Source organism: Gymnoscopelus microlampas (assembly GCF_963454915.1).
Source record: "Gymnoscopelus microlampas genome assembly, chromosome: 6".
Classification (NCBI taxonomy): Eukaryota; Metazoa; Chordata; class Actinopteri; order Myctophiformes; family Myctophidae; genus Gymnoscopelus; species Gymnoscopelus microlampas.
The window spans coordinates 21283072-21302236 of NC_139943.1; the positions used below are offsets into that span (position 1 = coordinate 21283072).

General features: G+C 42.7%; 1 protein-coding gene across 2 annotated transcripts in view; it reads left to right on the forward strand.

The window, feature by feature from the left end:
* The window catches only part of lamb4 (laminin, beta 4), a 38206-nt gene that overhangs the window by 14860 nt on the left and 4181 nt on the right, over nt 1-19165 (forward strand). The window contains exons 12-33 of one of the 2 annotated variants that reach the window (XM_084059851.1): nt 154-315; nt 787-899; nt 2090-2169; nt 3053-3871; nt 4547-4679; nt 5509-5640; nt 5952-6140; nt 7265-7377; nt 7818-7938; nt 8143-8323; nt 8697-8840; nt 9575-9806; nt 10379-10536; nt 11468-11692; nt 12497-12714; nt 13025-13121; nt 13909-14278; nt 15909-16069; nt 16348-16550; nt 17264-17470; nt 17706-17850; nt 18784-18991. In XM_084059851.1, coding sequence (XP_083915977.1) covers nt 154-315; nt 787-899; nt 2090-2169; nt 3053-3871; nt 4547-4679; nt 5509-5640; nt 5952-6140; nt 7265-7377; nt 7818-7938; nt 8143-8323; nt 8697-8840; nt 9575-9806; nt 10379-10536; nt 11468-11692; nt 12497-12714; nt 13025-13121; nt 13909-14278; nt 15909-16069; nt 16348-16550; nt 17264-17470; nt 17706-17850; nt 18784-18991 — 4411 coding nt within the window. The remainder of the gene's footprint in view (nt 1-153; nt 316-786; nt 900-2089; nt 2170-3052; nt 3872-4546; nt 4680-5508; nt 5641-5951; nt 6141-7264; nt 7378-7817; nt 7939-8142; nt 8324-8696; nt 8841-9574; nt 9807-10378; nt 10537-11467; nt 11693-12496; nt 12715-13024; nt 13122-13908; nt 14279-15908; nt 16070-16347; nt 16551-17263; nt 17471-17705; nt 17851-18783; nt 18992-19165) is intronic. The other variant, XM_084059852.1, reaches the window with a different exon arrangement.

Genomic DNA, 19165 nt, shown 5'->3' on the forward strand with positions numbered 1-19165 from the left:
TTATTAGCCACAACTGCATTGCTTACTACTAGTCTCATGTTTTTAATCTGCTGTGGGTTTGAACCTGAACAGGAAAAGAAAATCAGCCTAGGGTTTCATGCCCCTTAACTGCCCAAGGTGTAAAATTTGACATTAATTTCCCCTCTACACCAGCCTGTGACTGCGATCCTATGGGTTCTAAAGACAGCGGTTTGTGTGACCCTGTGACGGGTCACTGTGTCTGCAAGGAGAACGTGGAGGGAGACGGAGAGCGCTGTGACCGCTGTAAATATGGATTTTTTGGCCTCCGGCAAGAGGACCCTGCAGGCTGCCAAAGTAAGGATGAGAATTAAGACACCTTTCCATGTAATTGAAGTCTCAAGTTTTCTGGCACTTCTATGGTTTTGTGACAAACTCCACCTGTGTACCAAAAGCAATATTTGTTAATGCTCTTTGAAATAGTTCTGTGTTAGCCAATTCATCCTGTCCTGGCTATATGGGTGATTAAAGCTACAATCCGGTACTTATTGTAACGAATACAATATTGCTTTAGCCAATCTGTATCTTAGGAGTATGTTAATACAACATACTGTAACTAGCACATCTGTGGTGTTTGGAAGTGGTCTCTCTACTCTTCCATTGAGAAATGTCAGACTCTGGTGTTGGGTACGACACCGACTAGTTAACAATTGGACGATTGGACAGATGTGTCACCATTTTACTGTAGTTTGGACATCATTGCAATTATTGAATTTTGTTCAATTTGTGTCTTGCATTCTATCACATGTGCTTGTGTTCTGGTTTTAGAGTGCAGATGTAACCTCCTGGGGAGCGTCCAGAGTACTCATGCATGTGATCAAGACACAGGGGAGTGTGTGTGTGACCGTCTGGCGACTGGAGACTTCTGTGACAGATGTTTGGTAGGTCTCTCCAGGGATGGAATGTACTTAACCCATACATGCGAAAATAGCTGATCTATTCTACATGTTGTGCGCTTGTGCTGTAGATCTGCCATTTTAGCAATTAAAAAAAAAAGAAATGTTTTGCAAATGTGTAAAAAAAAATAAAAAATGGTTGAAGGGTGTATTCATACTGAAACATTCATGCCTAATTTATGCTCCATCATATGACATCATAAAAGTATAAATCATGCTTTACTCAGCAGTAGTATTCAAGAGCTACTTTTGTACTTTTACTTGAGTAGCTTAGTTCCAACACAAGTAACCTTGTTTCTACTTGAGTAATATTTAAGTGAAGAAAAAGTACTTTGACTTGAGTAGGTTATTCTTATACTTTTGTTTTTACTCCTCCTGAGTAAAAACTCCTCAGCGACTACTTTTTCTCGCACATTTGTTTTTATCTTTGATGCTGTGTGAAGCACTTTGTGACTCTGTTTTAAAAGTGCTGTTAAAATAAAGTGTGTTATTATTATCATTATTATTATATTTCTTATCTGCATCCTGTCATTTTCCAAGTATTACTGCACATATTATGCAACGTAGTATCCATTTACTATCATTGTACTTTAAAGTGATTTTCTTTGGTTAAAATAAGTCTTATATAGCTCTATATTCTGATAGTACTCATTGCTACTGAGTGTTTGTTCAGTAACAGGAGTCTCCATGGCTCTCCAGCTCTTTAGTAAATAGAATGCATTTTCAGGTCAGGATGCCAATTTGATCCAATCAGGATGGAGAACTCAGACAGGATGCAGATTGAACAAGTGAAATTGGTAGTGATGACATAAAGAAATTAGCAGAAATATTTTGAACTGGAACACTTTAAAAAATGAAGTTGATAAATGGGTGCTCTCTCCTGATTGGCTGACATTTTGCCACCCACCTGAAAATTGATTTTCTGTTTTATTAAAGAGCCAAAGAGACGGGGAGACTCCTGTTACTGAAGAAACACTCTATAGCAATGATTACTATCAGAATATAGTGCTTTAACCTTTTAACAAAAAACTCTTTGTTTTAGCCAAAAGATATTACTTACCCTACCTTAAAGATAAGAAAGAATTGTATTAATAGTACTCATAATAAGACTATTGTGGCTTTCCTTGAACCATTTTCATGACTGGTTTTCTGTTTGTCACTTTGTTCTCCTCTAGCCTGGGTTCTGGGGTTTGGGGAACACCGAGCACAGATGCACCCCTTGTGACTGTGATGTGGGAGGCGCACATGGCACCATGTATGTACATTATCTTAATGCCATTCAAGTGAAAATAGCTGAAATACAAATTCACAATTCCACAAGTTCACAATGATGTAACATCATTCCCCCCACTCTCTCTGCGTCCCTGAGCTCATGTGTCGCGACACATGAGCTCAGGCACGCGTGCATCTGTTCCGCGTGTTCCGTACGTTACTTTTTTGCGTCCCCTTTGGTTCTAAAACGCTCTCTGCGTCCTTGCATGAGCTTGTAGATCAGCTATTTTCACTATCCGTTGTACACAGATGATAATTGTTTGTTACCGCGCAACACGTTGTAGAGTTGTGAACTGGAGGTGGTGGTATGGAGACTTCACTTCACCTAAGCACCTGCCTTGTGGAGAACTTAAAGCGCCCCCTGCCTTGTCCTACGTCATCTGAATAGAGATACAATTATTTAATAGCACGTGCATATAAAACCCTGAAATGGTCAATAAAACTGCTCTTTTTCCTCTCTCCTTGAAATTCACTCTTCGCTTATCCACATTAGTTATTGAACAGAAATGCCTGCAAGTTGAACTTCAAACATTTTGTTTGTCTATGTGCTATTGTGAATATTTGAACATACTACTTACTGTAAGCACAAGGTGGCACCTCTTTTTTCTCACTATATACTAGTAATGCATACTACCTAATGGTATGATTTATATCGGTACAGGGCATGAAAGAAACAGTTTGTAATGTGTGTTTGCATCCTGTTGGTCCTATCAGTAGGTAGGTAACACTATTAGGGATGGCAGTTTGATTCCCATTAGGGCCACCCAGACTGAAAATGCATAGACTTGTGTCAACATGTACTGTAGACATACATATAAAAACACTGTTAATTGACGTGGCCATTACTCTTTGATATATTTCCGCAGGTGTTCTCCAGATAACGGACAATGTCAGTGCTTGCCCAACATGATGGGAAGGAGGTGTTCTGAACCAGTGCAAGGTCATTTCCTGCCTGCCCTGGACTACTTCCTGTATGAGGCAGAGTTTGCTTCTCCACAAAATCAACAACCAAGAATCGAGAATCCAGTGAATCCAGACCATCCAGAGCACCCAGAGAATCCAGAGGATCCAGAGCGTCCAGAGGATCCAGAGGATCCACAGCGTCCAGAGGATCCAGAGAATCCACAGCGTCCAGAGGATCCAGAGCGTCCAGAGGATCCAGAGCGTCCAGAGGATCCAGAGCGTCCAGAGTATCCAGAGCGCCCAGAGTATCCAGAGAATCCACCGCGTCCAGAGGATCCAGAGCGTCCAGAGGCTCCAGAGGATCCAGAGCGCCCAGAGTATCCAGAAAATCCACAGCGTCCAGAGGATCCAGAGAATCCACAGCGTCCAGAGGATCCAGAGCGTCCAGAGGCTCCAGAGGATCCAGAGCGCCCAGAGTATCCAGAGAATCCACAGCGTCCAGAGGATACAGAGTATCCAGAGTATCCACAGCGTCCAGAGGATCCAGAGCGTCCAGAGGACCCAGAGCGTCCAGAGTATCCAGAGAATCCACAGCGTCCAGAGCGTCCAGAGGACCCAGAGCGCCCAGAGTACCCAGAGGATCCAGAGCGCCCAGAGTACCCAGAGGATCCAGAGCGCCCAGAGTACCCAGAGGATCCAGAGCGTCCAGAGGATCCAGAGCGCCCAGAGTACCCAGAGAATCCAGAGCGTCCAGAAAATCATCGAGAGCATCCAGAGCAGTGGTAGGCAACCTTAGGCACGGGTGCCACCATTGGCACGGGGGAGGGTAATCACTGGCACACTAGCGTAAGTGTGAGAGAGAGGACTTTTATTTTAAAAATTTGAATTAATTTAAGTCCCCACGCATCTGTATGCAAATTACCTCCTGCACACAATCCTTCATCCTATTCACGCAGCCTATACAATTCAGTTTTGTGTGCACCTTGGAGCATGTAGCCTATGTCACACACCAGCTCGCAATGATTGCATAATCACACGTTTCTGGCAAAAAAGGCAAAGAAAGCTAAAACAGATGTACGGGCATTACAGCCCTCATGGATAAATACCGGAAAATGTTGTTTGCCGAACGTCCAGTGTTAAGCGTCACTTTGAGACTAAACATGAGGGAGGTAGACAAGGCGCTGTCAATGATGTGTCCAGGTATGCAAAACTCTGAACTCTTGACTGATGAATAAGATGGGGTAGGAGCCTGGGAGATAGGTGGGGTTATTGCCCACCTATCATAGTTTAATGATCAGTACAATGTCTTGATGTGAAAGAAAATGGATGTTATGTATATGGACAATCAAAATGTGTTGGAATAATTTCATTTTGATGTGGTGTCATAATTCAACTTAATGTTGATATGGCACACTGACTATCAAGAAAATAAAATCATGGCACTTCATGTCCAAAAGGTTGCCGGCTCCCGATCCAAGGCACCCAGAGAATCCAGGGCATCCAGAACATCCAGTGAATCAAGGGAATCAAGAATTAGTGGACCCATATTACATCCAAGAACTGGACAAGAGAGGAAGCGCTGAATCCCATGTATGTGTCATGCATCACCTTTGACCCCTACTATACCTTGGAAGCCAGTGGCCTGAGGAGACAGTTTATAGTGATTAAGAATACACAGTTTGAGGAGCCACTACTATATTATCCTTGTTCACATACTATAACAATAACATGGTAATGATACATGGTACTAGACTAGAGCATGGCACTGGTGCATGGTACAGTACAATAACATGGTACTGGAACTTGAAAATAGAGCATGGTACTGGTGCATGGTACTATAACATGGTACTGGAACTTGGAAATAGAGCATGGTACCGGTGCATGGTACTGGAACTTGGAAATAGAGCATGGTACTGGTGCATGGTACTATAACATGGTACTGGAACTTGGAAATAGAGCATGGTACTGGTGCATGGTACTATAACATGGTACTGGAACTTGGAAATAGAGCATGGTACCGGTGCATGGTACTGGCACTGGTACATGGTAATAGAGAATGGTAGTGGTAGTGTGCATGGTAGTTGAGCATTGTACTTACAGTAGTAGTTAAATTGTTGCTGGGGCTAGTCATACTGTAAAGCTACATTTTGTACTCATTGCACAGTCTAAGTTGTATACAAGCATTGACAAAATTGCTTATAGTCCATACATTTTTAGACTTGTTCAGAATTTGACAGTGACACCTCATGGTTTGACAAAGATAAAAGTAAACTGAAATGATAACGTCCTGGATGAAGTATTTTTGCTATGTTCTGTCTATGTTCTTTCACACATAGGCTACGTTTGTATCTATTCAGCTCTTGCTAAACTCTGCTGCAGTAACTGAATGAATGTTTGTCTGAATGTGAATCTCTCCTAGATAAAGCCTACACTTCTGCCTGACTGTGAGCAGCACTTCAGGGAGCAGGGCTATGACGTCAAGTACAGCAATGGCCGTATGGTGTTGTTGAAGAGGACCAGAAGACATGCAAGGAGGAGGAGACAGGAACAGGTAGGATGTGATGAGTGAATCAATAATCTTCTGATTAACCACTTAATCCCTGTATACTTTGTTGACTGGAGTCTCCCAGGGGTCTATACTTGGCCCCCTGCTATTTCCCCTCTACACCAAATGTCTTAAAAATAGTACATCCGCAGGCCTGTAGATCTGCTAATTTTGCCGAATGTTCTCCCCGGAATAGGGTTGCTAGGGTTCATGTGGTTAAGTTGCACAGTTCAAAGACACAGATTCACCTAACTTAGTTTTCAGATCGATGACGCCGTGCTTTTATAATAAAGTCCTTTCTTACCTACTACATGTAGCAGATGACCATTCCTCTGGACCCTGGATCAGCACTGCAGATTGTCCCCCGGCAGAGGACAGCCGACAGGCCAACTACCTGGACGGGACCGGGATTCGTCAGGGCGCTGGATAGGGCGGGACTACGGTTCACTGTTGACAACATACCCAAATCCATTGATTATCAGCTAGTTATTCGCTATGAGCCTGAGGTAAGGACCACCAACCACAAGGATAAACAACCTCACTTACTTGACACAGAGTATGTGCATAGTCATACAATATTTTTTGGACTGTTATTTAACAAGTAGACCTTCGTTGCTGTGACTGCCACAGGCTGGGACGGCACCTGTCAGCGGGGGGTGTTGAACACAGTGTTGATTTCGTCGTCTAAAACTATGATGAAAAATGTTCGTCGACTACCTTTTTGGACTGACAAAATTAAATAAAAACTAAGCTACGATGACTAAAATTAAGACTAAATATATTGACAATTTTGTCAACAAATAAAAACTGGACTAATGTTAGTGAGGGACTAGTGGAAAAGAGATCCAGTAGAACTAAAAGACAAGTCGTTTTATGTTTGGTCGACTAGTCGACTAAATCAACTGTAGATTTAGTCGACTATAATCTTATAATTTTTAGTCGACTAAAACTAGACAAAAACTAAAACATTTCAGGTGACTAAAATATGAAAGTATGTCCTCTTGGTGGGGTCTCCTCACTGGCAGGTGAGACAATAGGGAACAACAGCCGTGGTAACACAGAAATGTGTGCGGAGGATTAATTGGCACAACAACAAAAAACTGGGTAAAAACATTGGAAAACTAAACAGAAAAAGCAGGACTCATCATGAAATGACATGCTGCAGTCGGTTACAACACAACAGCAAAGTCATATCCAGTGGTGTAAAGTAACTAAGTACATTTACTCAAGTACTGTACTTAAGTACAGTTTTGGGGTATTTTTACTTTACTGGAGTATTTCCAATTTTCTGTACTTTTAATTTTACATACAAGCTCACAATGCGTTGCGACGCATTGTGAGCATTGTGAGATAGCTAGTTAGATAGATAGATAGATAGTTGTAGTAGCTTTTTCAAAATATGTTTTTATACATTTTAAACTTGTGAAATGGGACATTCTCCATAATGAGTCCTTTCTACTTCTACCAATACTTTTGTACTTTTACTCAACTTGAATTCTGGACTTTTACTTGTAACAGAGTATTTCTACATTGCAGTATTAATACTTTTACTTAAGTAAAAAAATTTGAGTACTTTTTCCACCACTGGTCATATCACCTGACTGCAGTAGCTCACAGTGTTCCTTCTCAGTCCCCAGATGACTGGATAGCCACCATCACCATCTTCCCTTTGTCGCCGGGCGACAACCGCTGTACCGTTGACCCAACAGGAACTGTAACTCTCTCCCTACCAGGGAATGCCAGGTTAGAAACCTGACTCTGTCCTGCTTTAATGTAAACGTCCTGTTGACAGTCTAATCATGTGTCACTTGACATGGTTTCTCACCTAGCTTTGTATAATGTAATCTCAGAACGAAGACATGGTGTCTTGGTGTTCATTATGGGTATTGTTGTGTTGTATTGTTGTCACTGATAATGTATGATTTGATAATGATATTACTGGCTTTATTCTTTATCTGACACTGAACATTATTGTTTGTAATCGATGACAATATATATCACTGTTATAAACTTGCTTGAATGGTGATGAATTATGTTTACGAGGCGGATTTTTGAATCCATGAACTGATATTGATTAACACAGTTTCAAGCTGCCAAGTATGTGGAATTTATATGTTTTTGTTGTTCCGTAATTACAATTGATTTGCCCTCTCAATCTACAAATTGAATAAATATACTCCTAGGGGTGCAGTACTGGATACAGCGATCTGTCTGAATGCAGGGGGGCGGTACTTTGTGGACATCACCTTCAACAAAGAGCCAAACCCTGATCCCAAGTCCAGCTCTCACATCCTGATTGACTCTGTAAGTAATTATTTAGACATTTTTACTTTTAATTTAGATGGAATGTAGCCAGGTGTTAATCCTCTTCTGAATTTAACATTATGATAAAAAGTAACAAAATTACAGAATATTAAATTAAATGTTGAGGAAACCCAATCAAGGGCAGTTTCACTCCCAAAGTTCGCAAGCCATCCTTTCATCCTTACTCCTATCCTTGCTTTCCAGATGGGCCTAATCCCAAGTCTAGAGGCAGTGGAGGACTTCTGTTCTCAGAATGACCTGGACTCATTCCGGCGGTTCCGTTGTCTGGGACTGTCAGCTGACCTGGCTGAGCAGGAAACTCTGCCTGAAGTGTGTGAGAGCCTCGTTGGCAGCATGTCAGCCCGTATCTACAACGGAGCCGTGCGTGAGTAGCGTTTCTTTGGAAAAACTTCCCCCTGTCAGGTGATAAGAAGCGGCCTGCTCACTCCTCATGCTTTGAAGGAAGCATGAGCTCAGTTCGGGGCTCTCCCCATGCTGGCAGAGGGAGAGTAGCGCCCAGGATTACAGCTTAGGCAAAATGGGTTACAAAAATAGTGGGATTTTCTTTAAAAAACATTTTTTTTTCAATAAACAAGAAGTAACCAATCATCCTTTAGTCACTAATTGTACAATTCCCTGTTACTGTTACCGCATGCACTTATATGTGCTCGTGTGGATCCAAGCATCAGTGACTAATACTGACTATGTGTTTTGTCGTTGTTTTAGTATTGTGCTTAAGTGAGTTTCTGTATTCTCAGCTTGCAGGTGTAACGTCCAGGGCTCCATTGGGCTGTCCTGTAGTAAATTTGGGGGTTTGTGTGAGTGTAAGCCCAATGTGATTGGCAGATGCTGCGACACCTGTGCCCCACTGACCTATGGCTTTGGACCCGATGGCTGCAAACGTATGTTACCATGACCTCTAATATGCTCCATGCCTATTAGTACAGTTATATCTGCTATTTACCCGTACGTATATGAAAGCTAAGATATCAAATGGTCTCAGAGCAGGGGTGTAAATATTGATCCGTGCTTGTTGTGACCCAGCCAAATCTGTAGTATTCATTAATGATAATGAAAGGGCTATTATTGTTGTTTGACTGCTGACGACAGCATGTTTTTAATAATTATAAGCTAAAGAGAGGGATAATGTGAGGTCTTCTTCAGACAAGCTAATATTTTCGTTACGTTTTTCAAGGCACAAACGAACCTGCTCTTAAAAGTGCATACACAAATGCAGGTATCATACCAGTAAACAGCATAGGATTATTAACAAATTCTGTTTAAAAGCATACGTGGCATACTTATGTTTAAAAGTGAATATTTATATATTAATATTTATATATATATTTTACGTTATTCATTACTAATTACAAAGCCATTTTAATGTGGCTCTACACAATTCTGCGATCCAATAGATATGTCCCGTGACCTAGTTTGGGTCCCAACTCCCGACCCATAGTTTGCACCCCGCTGTTAGCACTCAAAGCGTTGTACATGTTCAATATTGTGGGTATGATGTGGATTAGTGTAAGACAAAGGTCACAGAATTTGTTACGTATCCAGGGGTTCGAGAAAACTTCCATTGAAGTCAATGTTACATCTATTTCTGTGTGCTCTTTTGCTCTCCTCCGTCCAGCATGTGATTGTGACCCGCGTGGTTCTGTGTCGGAGCTTTGTGACCAGGTCAGAGGTCAGTGTCCATGTCGGAGGGAGGTTGCTGGCCGCCGCTGTCAGAGCTGCCAGCCGGGGTACTGGGGCTTCCCTCTGTGTCGGCCCTGTGAATGCAACGGCCTGTCCGAACTGTGCGACCAGGAGACCGGAGCCTGTCTGAACTGTAGGGGGCACTCCACTGGGGCCAACTGTCAGAGGTACAATTTAAGGATACTGCCTGTGTTTTTGTTAACATTTGGTTACATAAACACGGTCATGTGCTAAGAAAGAGTATGAAATGATGCTTTATAACACCTAAAAGACACTGCATAGAGCATACATCTATCTTTGACTCTCTTCACACCCAACCTGTTGGCCGGGGGCGAAATGACAATTGCCCCAAATCGTTGGCAAAACATACGATTTTAATGAAAGAAATGTCATGATATATATTTTTTAAAACCTTGAAAGATGTCTCATCTGTGTGATACCGAAAAATATGTTTATCAAAATCTGATTCAATTTCATTGATTGTTCAAATAAACATGCTCTGAGAATGCACTAATTTGGCTGCCATGGTAAGTGGTCAGAGATGGGTGGACCGCATAGAGATTTTCCAGTGGGCCCTGATCCAGAAAAGCTTGGAAACCACTGCACTATTATGAAAAGTGTGAAACATAACAGTGTGGGTAATGATGCACAATGTCACACTGTACATGTCAAGTCCTGTTATCCTTGTATCATTATGTGTCAGTATGAATGAAGCTTATTACAAAACCCTTGCTTCCAGGTGTGAGGAGAATTACTATGGTGACCCAGAGTCCAGGGAGCCTTGTGAGCCTTGCCTGTGTCCAGACACAAAAAACAGTGGGCTATTCTTTGCCAGCTCTTGCACCAAGAACCTAGAATCACCCAGTCTGACCTGCAACTGCCTACCCGGACACACTGGTAATCATCTATCCTCTCTACTGAACCTGTGGCCTTTTATTGTACGGCAATGGTTCTCAAAGTGGTGTCCGGGGACTGCCATGGGGTCCTTGAGGGGGTTCCAGAAGGTCCCTAGCACAATTTATTAATATGGAATTCAAATCAGTTTAACCCTATTTTATACTTCAGCTATTTGAAAGTAGCAGATCTACAATCTCACAAGTGAGCTCACAACTGGGCTTGTAGACAGGATCTGATTGAAAGAACAACGCCAATCTTATGGGGGCCCTGGCACAAAGTCTTTTCAAAAGGGGGTCCGCGGCCAAATACATATCAATTTGGGGATCCTTGACATGAAAATGTTTGAGAACCACTTGTTAACAGGATGGCCTGTGAACCATCATTTAAACCAGTGGTTCTAAAAGTGGGGTTCTCAAAACAGTTCTCAAAACTGTTTAAACCAGGGGTCTTCAACGTTTTCAGGCCAAGGACCCCCTAGTTGAGAGAGAGATGAAACAGGGACCCCCCTCTACATTGTATACAATTTTTACCACCTCTTTTTTCCCTCTACACCTATACCTCTTTGCCAAAAATAGCAGCTTTAGATCTGCTATTTTTGCAAAAGTTCCCCTCAGAAAAGGAATTCAAGGGTTCAAGTGGTTAATGTAAAAAAAACAAAATCCTATCCCACAAAGATTTGGCGGACCCCCTATAGTAGCTCTGAGGACCCCATAGGGGTCCCGGACTCCCAGTTGAAGACCCCTGGTTTAAACACTTAAGCCCTATTTTATTATTTGTCTATGTGAAAACAGCCGATCTATAAGCTCACAACGTGTCACGGTGAATCGAAGAATGTTGACAAATCTCTTACCTCTCTCTCTTATCTTTTCCTTGACATGATAATGTTTCAGAAGCACTGATTTCTTCTCTCCGCCTCTGGTACACCTCTCAGACACCCGCTGTGACAAATGCGTGACTGGTTTCTATGGCGACCTGACGGTACCGGGAGCCCGCTGTGAGGAGTGTCCCTGCAACAATAACATAGATCCCGGGGAGCAAGGTGCATGTGACGGCGACACCGGCGAGTGTCTGCGCTGCCTTCACAACACCACTGGACCTCGCTGCCAGGACTGCATGCCTGGCTATTATGGTGACGCTCTGGCTCAAGACTGCAAAGGTATGGACGATGATGACAAGAATGGTAATATTAACCAATGAACTATTGAGGCTTTCAGAGAGGTTATTAGAGTAATTTGTTTCTGTTTTACCGTGGAAAAGAAAATTAACCATGGAGCTGACAGCTGTTATAGCTCAATGGGTAGTGCATGGCAGTGGCGTTCCCAGGAGTTATATTTAGGGCAGGTGAGATTCCCCCCCCCCCTCCTCTATTACCCCCCAAAAAATCGACCGAAAACCGGCGAAAATTGCCGTTTTCAAGATGTTTTGGCCATTATCTCTGGAACGGAAGGTTGCAAGAATAATGCAATGAAGGAGAAAATGGTCTATGTTTTTGTATGATATGGTGGAATCGGTGAATAAAATGACATATACAGTGCACATTTTCCACATTTTGTGTTACAGATTCATCTTATCATGAATTTAATCCATTCTAAAATGAGTCTGAAACTTAATAAAACGTGAAAAATGAGGGGTCTGAACTCTGAATAGTACTGACACAAGTATGGCCCTTTAAGTCCTAAGTTCTAACCTAGAGGGTGCACCCAATAGTAAAACATATATGCTTTCATGGTACTTTGTAGTGCTTGCTGGGGATGAAAAGTATCCATTGGGAAAATAGTACAACAGGTAAAAGTGTGTGTGTGTGTGTGTGTGTGTGTGTGTGTGTGTGTGTGTGTGTGTGTGTGTGTGTGTGTGTGTGTGTGTGTGTGTGTGTGCGTGCGTGCGTGCGTGCGTGCGTGCGTGCGTGCGTGCGTGCGTGCGTGCGTGCGTGCGTGCGTGCGTGCGTGCGTGCGTTTACCAGAGTGTTCCTGTGACCGTCGCGGTACGGAGGTCACTCAGTGCCCCTTGAGGAGCCCATGTTTCTGTGACCCACAGACTGGACAGTGCCCCTGCAGGACAGGTGCCGTGGGCGTGCTCTGTGATGAGTGTGACGATGGATACTGGAACATCGCAGGGGCATCTGGGTGTCAGCCCTGCAACTGTGATCCTACCAACTCTCTCAACAACATATGTGACAAGGTTTACCACATTAATCCTGACATCCCTATTTTGGGGATGTCATATGTACAAAAATACATATAATAGCGAACATTTTCAAACCATTGCTGCAAAAACAAAGCAGATCTACAAGCTCACAACGAATCACAATACGACATGTTCTGGGCTTATAGATCGGTTATTTTACTGTTTGTCGAAGGGCTTCAGCTAAGGCTCAAAAAACATGCGTATAAAGAAACCAAGTCCAGCCAAACTGTAGCCTGTATTGAACTGAAGGATAAGTGTCTTACTGGAAATTGTCAAGTAGAAATTGTCAAACTGATGTCTTTAGGTGAGTGGACAATGTCAGTGCCGTCCAGAGTTTGGAGGAAAACAGTGTGACGAATGTGGTGAAAATCACTTTGGGAATCCTGACCTGCAGTGTATATGTAAGTTATGACTGTTAATTCTTACATAAGCCACACTTGTGTTCTCTAGCATGCACACCAGAGCACGTAGCGCTGTCTGTGTGTGTGTGTGTGTAACAGCCATACAGTAGCTTGAACACACACAGGTTGGCCATCGGCAAAGGACCTGATTTTTAAAATATTTTTCAAATTATTCTGCAATTATTTAATTTGTATTAACCCATTAAGATCTGGAATTGTGTCATTTTTAGATTTGAGCTAAAAAGCATTATTTTACACTTTGGGCTATTCAAAAATAGCAGATATACAAGCTCATAGCGCGGCACCGAGTGCCGCGCTACAAGCTTGTAGATCTGCTATTTTTGAAAAATCATGAAAATGTGTGCAAATCTTTGAAAATATATATTTTTAAAGCGAACATTTTTAACTCAAATCTTTGCTACTGGGGGGTCCCTGGAACAACATATTTTGATGGGGGTCCGCGGCCAAATACATATAATTTTAGGGGTCCTTGACATGAAAAAGATTGAGCACCACTGATATAGAAACATACGTTTTTCAGAAAACTGTTGAGATTTAGGAGACATGTAGAATCGGCTTCAGGTCTCAATGGGTTAATGTCCACCAATGTCTAATGAAATCAGTGAAGAGGCATTCTTAGACAAATAAATTCTCACACACACACATGTGGACGCATGCGCACACACCCAGAGCAGTTTTGCAATATGCCAGGCTTCGTCCACTGACATGCGCGTGTATCTCTCTGAGTGCCATCCTAGTAACTATTATGTCTCCATCATACTCCCAGCTTGTGACTGCAGCTTGGAAGGAACCGAGCGTCCTTCTTGCGATCCCGAAACCGGCGAGTGTCTTTGTCGCATCGGTGTGATGGGCATCTTCTGTGATGAGTGTGCCCCAGGGTACGACTCAGAGTTTCCAGCCTGCGCCCCCTGCCACCCCTGCTCCACCCTCTGGGCGGGAAATGTCACTGACGTCCAGCGTGCCGCTCAAAAGATGCAAACTTTGATCCCTCGGTACGGTGACGACGTGGAACCTGCCTACAGGAACCGGTGGCGGCGGATGGAGGAGGCGCACAATAAGCTGGATTGGATGGTGAACCTGACTGGGAAGTCCCTTCCAAAGATGGACAATGTGGAGAAGTTGTGTCTGAAGATTGGGTATGTTTCATGCAACTGCCGGTGTCTTAAAGGGACATTTCGCCGATTTTGCAACCAGATCTTATTTTAATGAAGTTTAGGACTCAAGAAACAAGATCCTGTTTTTTTTTTTTTTTTGTATAATCTGTGTTTTTAGATATCTAGTAATCTTCTAATTTCTTGTGACGTTATTTACGTCACGACGGTATGGTCTCATTCTTTTCCGCACTACATGTTGTCTCGACGCGTCTCAGTCAGACCAGCTCCAAAGACAGCCCCAAGGGGTGTCCCCAAGATTTGGTCCAACCTTGAACAGGTGGAAAACTTTAGTTAAATTTGTAGAGTGACGCATTACTTTACTTGAGTTACATCTTCTGATAGTTGTACTTGAATGTTGACATGAAATAATAATCCTGTTTAGTGTTTCATAAGCGCAAGCGTGAAAGAATCCAAATACAGCGTGGAGCGACGGTAAACAAACACCGTTGAAAGGCTAGGATCACAATACCAAGGATTCGACAGTTATGTCGCTACTATGCTACACGCAAGTAGAACGGCATAAAGATACCAAGGATTTGTCAGTGATGTGACATCACTAACGAATCCTTGGACATGAAGGATGAGATGGACGCTTCTGACTTCCAGTGTTGCCAGATATTGTGAAATAAATAAGAAATTTGCGCATTTATAATAGGATTATTATTGTCTCCGCCAGGAGACTATGTTTTCACTTTCCCCCCCCCCCCCCCCCCCCTCGGCCAAGCTAACATTGGTCAAGCCTCACGTGACACGTGACAATACGTTGAAAGAGTGTGCTCTGATTGGCTAGTGAGACGCATGACGTATCAGCGGCATATAAATAGATGTGTCACTTTGAAAGAGTCTTAATCTCTTTCAAAGTGAGGTAAGACAGGAGTAATCACGAAATGGCTGAGAAATGGCGGAGTAACACTTAAGACAGGATTAATCAAGTAACACTTAAGACAGGATTAATCAGGAACAGTACTGGCGGAGACCTGTGCTCCGAGGAGCACATTTTCTAGTCTAGTTGTCTCCGCCAGGAGAGTTTGTTTTCACTTTCCGTCAGCCAAGCAAACATTGGTCGAGCCTCACGTGACACTTGACAATACGGTGAAATAGTGTGATCTGATTGGCTAGTGACGTATAACGGCCTATAAATACATGTGTCACTTTGAAAGAGTCTGTGCCTCTTTCAAAGTGAGGTAAGACAGGAACAATCACGAAATGGCTGAGAAATGGCGGATATACTGTAACAATTGGATAGGACACTTACACAGACAGGACAGATAGGACACTTACACAGACAGGACGGATAGGACACTTACATAGACAGAACGGATAGGACACTTATACAGACAGGACGGATAGGACACTTATACAGACAGGACGGATAGGACACTTATACAGACAGGACGGATCGGACACTTATACAGACAGGACGGATAGGACAGTTAGAACATAAGAATTAGAACATTCCCAACATTCCCAACACAAGTCTGCTGGCGGAGACTTGTGCTCCGAGGAGCACTTTTTCTAGTTATTATTGTTATCATAAACCAAATCAAATGGTGAGAAGTGATGTACCCATGACAGTAGAGGTCATTTTCATTCAGTGGTTCTACCCACACAGGAGGCTTAAAGACAGCATTGACCCCAATCTAATCATGATTGACCCCTCGCCTCTCCTGGACAACGACATCGACAACATTCGCAATGAGTTCAAGAAGCTGTTGGATAAATTGAGGGACATGCCCATTGATGAACCAGACATTGATGAAGGCGAAATTGAAGGTATATCAAACTTGCTGCCTTGTTGTCTGGCCATTTGAAATCTAACATTACTTATTGTATGTGTAGTAACTCTTACATTTCCTGAACTGTGGAATACCACCACTTAAATTGCCTTTTTTTAGGGAAATATGTTTGGAGACAACAACATGCACTAGAACTGAAATTATCCCACAAGTACCACCACTGCCTAAAATTAGAATTACTGCTGTTGTGTTCTTTGAAGTTCTTCCCAAATACTTTGATCTAAAAACAGCACATATGGTCCATGCTTCCTTTAGAGCTAATGGATGAGATAAAGAAGCTCCATAAAGAGTTCATGGCAGATGAGAAGAAAGTGAAGAATGCTAACAAGGCCCTGGAGGATTCCATGGACTTACGTCAGGAGGTGAAGAAGAAGCTTGCCACCTGCGGGAAAAGAGGGAACTCCAGTCAACTGGAAGAGAAGCTCCAAGGCCTGAGTGTGAAACATCTCAATGAAAAGGTGAGTGTGTTGTAGAACCATCCTGCTCTGAACAGTGATTGTTTTTGCCTGTTGGGCACCGGGCCTACTCGGGAACGATGCAAGTCAGGAACGATGCTTGGAAATGTATGCCCCACCCGGTTATGCAAACCTGTTGTGTGCCCGTTGTACCCGTTGTACCCATTTGTCTGTCTGTGTCCCTTTTATGCCATATATGAAGATTTCTGTATCTGTCTATCTGTGTCCCTTTTATGCCCATATATGGAGTTCTGTGTCAGACATGCCCAAATATGGAGTCTATGACGCGGTACTATGACGTATTGATGACATCATGGTACTCCATATATGGGGATTTGCGGACAGACAGGCATTTATAGTAGGATTACTTAATTGACTGTAATGGAATTACATGCCAAGTACCCCCAAATAGCCATAGCCTATGGTTGCGGCCTCCCAATTGCGAAATGACTTTTAAAAAGTAAATAGTTAAAATAAATTGTCTACAAGCTAAAATGTATTTATTCATTCATACCAGTTGGCGGCACCCACTTTGAAAAATACTGCTCTAGGGAAGACTCACTGTGCACATTTACACTATTATCGCAGCATCCTGCAACACAAGCACTCACGTTCGCATCTTATGCGTCGTACAACCATGGTCATGAGATGAGGAGGAGAGGCATGGATTTATTTTACTGCACTGTTGAGAACACTTTTCAATTCTTCACATCTAGATCTGCGGAGCACCAAGCCATGAGGAATGTTCCAAGTCAAAATGTGGGGGTGCCCTGTGTCGGACCTTCTGGGGAAATAATAGAATATGCGGCGGTCCGACCTGTGAAGGAATCCTCCCTACAAGCCTTAATGCTACAGAGACTGCAAAGAAAGTGGAGGATGGTATTAGTGATCTCCTAAACAAACTTAAGGACTCCAAGAATAAGGCAGGTGTTTGCAAAATCGATTGCAGAAGTAGAATCCACGCACGCACGCACGCACGCACGCACGCACGCACGCACACACACACACACACACACACACACACACACACACACACACACACACACACACACACACACACACACACACACACACACACACACACACACACACACAAAGATCTAGTGAGCCAACGCAAGTAGATTTTTCTTGCCAGCTCTCTACTTTCTTGTCTTTCAGATTAGCGATGCCAAACAAATGGCTCTGGACACAAAGGACCTTGCGGACAAACTTCAAGACAGGATTAATGACAAGAAGGACAAGTTTGAGAGAGAGAAGAATGAAACCAAGGAGCTAATCAAACGTGTCAAGGACTACCTGATGGGTTTGTATCATACGCATTTCAATCATGATGTTGGTATTTGGTCATGCACTTGTGTACTCATTATTTTACAGGGACTTGGGACACTTAATGAATACTTAAGCAGTATCATGGCCTGGAAGAAAACTCAATTCTGATTGTTTGGAAGATGTCTAGTAAAAGTAATACTGGCAGAAAAATATGTCATATAGCATTGATGAAGGTCCCAGGACCGAAACGTTTGCCTTTTTTTGCACCCCTCACTTTGAGCACAGTGCACTTTATGAGCATGTTAAAATAAAATAAATACTATTTTCTTAGTCTCTGTCTAAGGAATCTTCCTTAATAGTTTATACAGTGAGCAAGTCTTTTTCTGCCAGTTTACCTTTATGTTTTTGAAAGTTTACCTTTATGCAGTCAACCCTGTACAAAGGTCAAAGAAGGGCGCAAGGGTTTACCCTGTACTTTAGTGAAAGTAATGCCTCAGACATAACTGAGCAATCTCTCTCCTTAACCACATGAACCCTAGTGCCCCTTTTCTGGGCATGTCATGGGCTAACATTCTACGAAAATTGCAGATCTACAAGCTCACAACGTGCCGCATTGCATTGTGAGAGATATTGTGTAGAGGGAAAAAAGGAGAGAACCGAGTATAGACCCCAGGGGGACCCCAGTCAACTAAGTATATAGGGTTTAATTGACTAATGAATGTGTCTCATCTCATCATTGCATCGCACTCGTAATCTCGTATGCATTGCTGACATAATCAGTGTCTTGAAGAAAAAGGAAATTGTTTTGAAGAAATTGACCATTTTGCTGCACTGTTTATCCATTATTTAACATTTTTCAACTAACAATTATTTCCCTTAATGAGTGTTAGAACTTAGAATACAAACAAAACTTTTTAACAGTCAATTGACCCAGTCACTTATTACTAGCATCTTATTTAAAAACCAGATGAGATGGTGCCACCGGAGGACATTGAGATGATGGCCAAAGCCGTGCTGGCCATCCAGCTGCCGAGCTCCCCAGACAAGATCCGTTCAATGATCAACACCATCAGAGACCTGATGGCTAACGCCACCGACTTCAAAGTGGACCTGAAGAGCCTGGAAGAACAGGCCGAGGTTGCCAAAGACCTGAAGAAGAAAGCTCTGGATCTCAAGTAATAATGATTCTGTTGACAATGTTTCCTAAGGTGTCACCCCGCAAAAACATTTATGTTTAAGGTCCTTACACATTGGAAGTGCATTAATTTAAACTGCTGTTTGTGTCATGAGCACATGCACACAGAATGCAAATAATATGAATATGAGAATATGAATGAGATTATGAATCT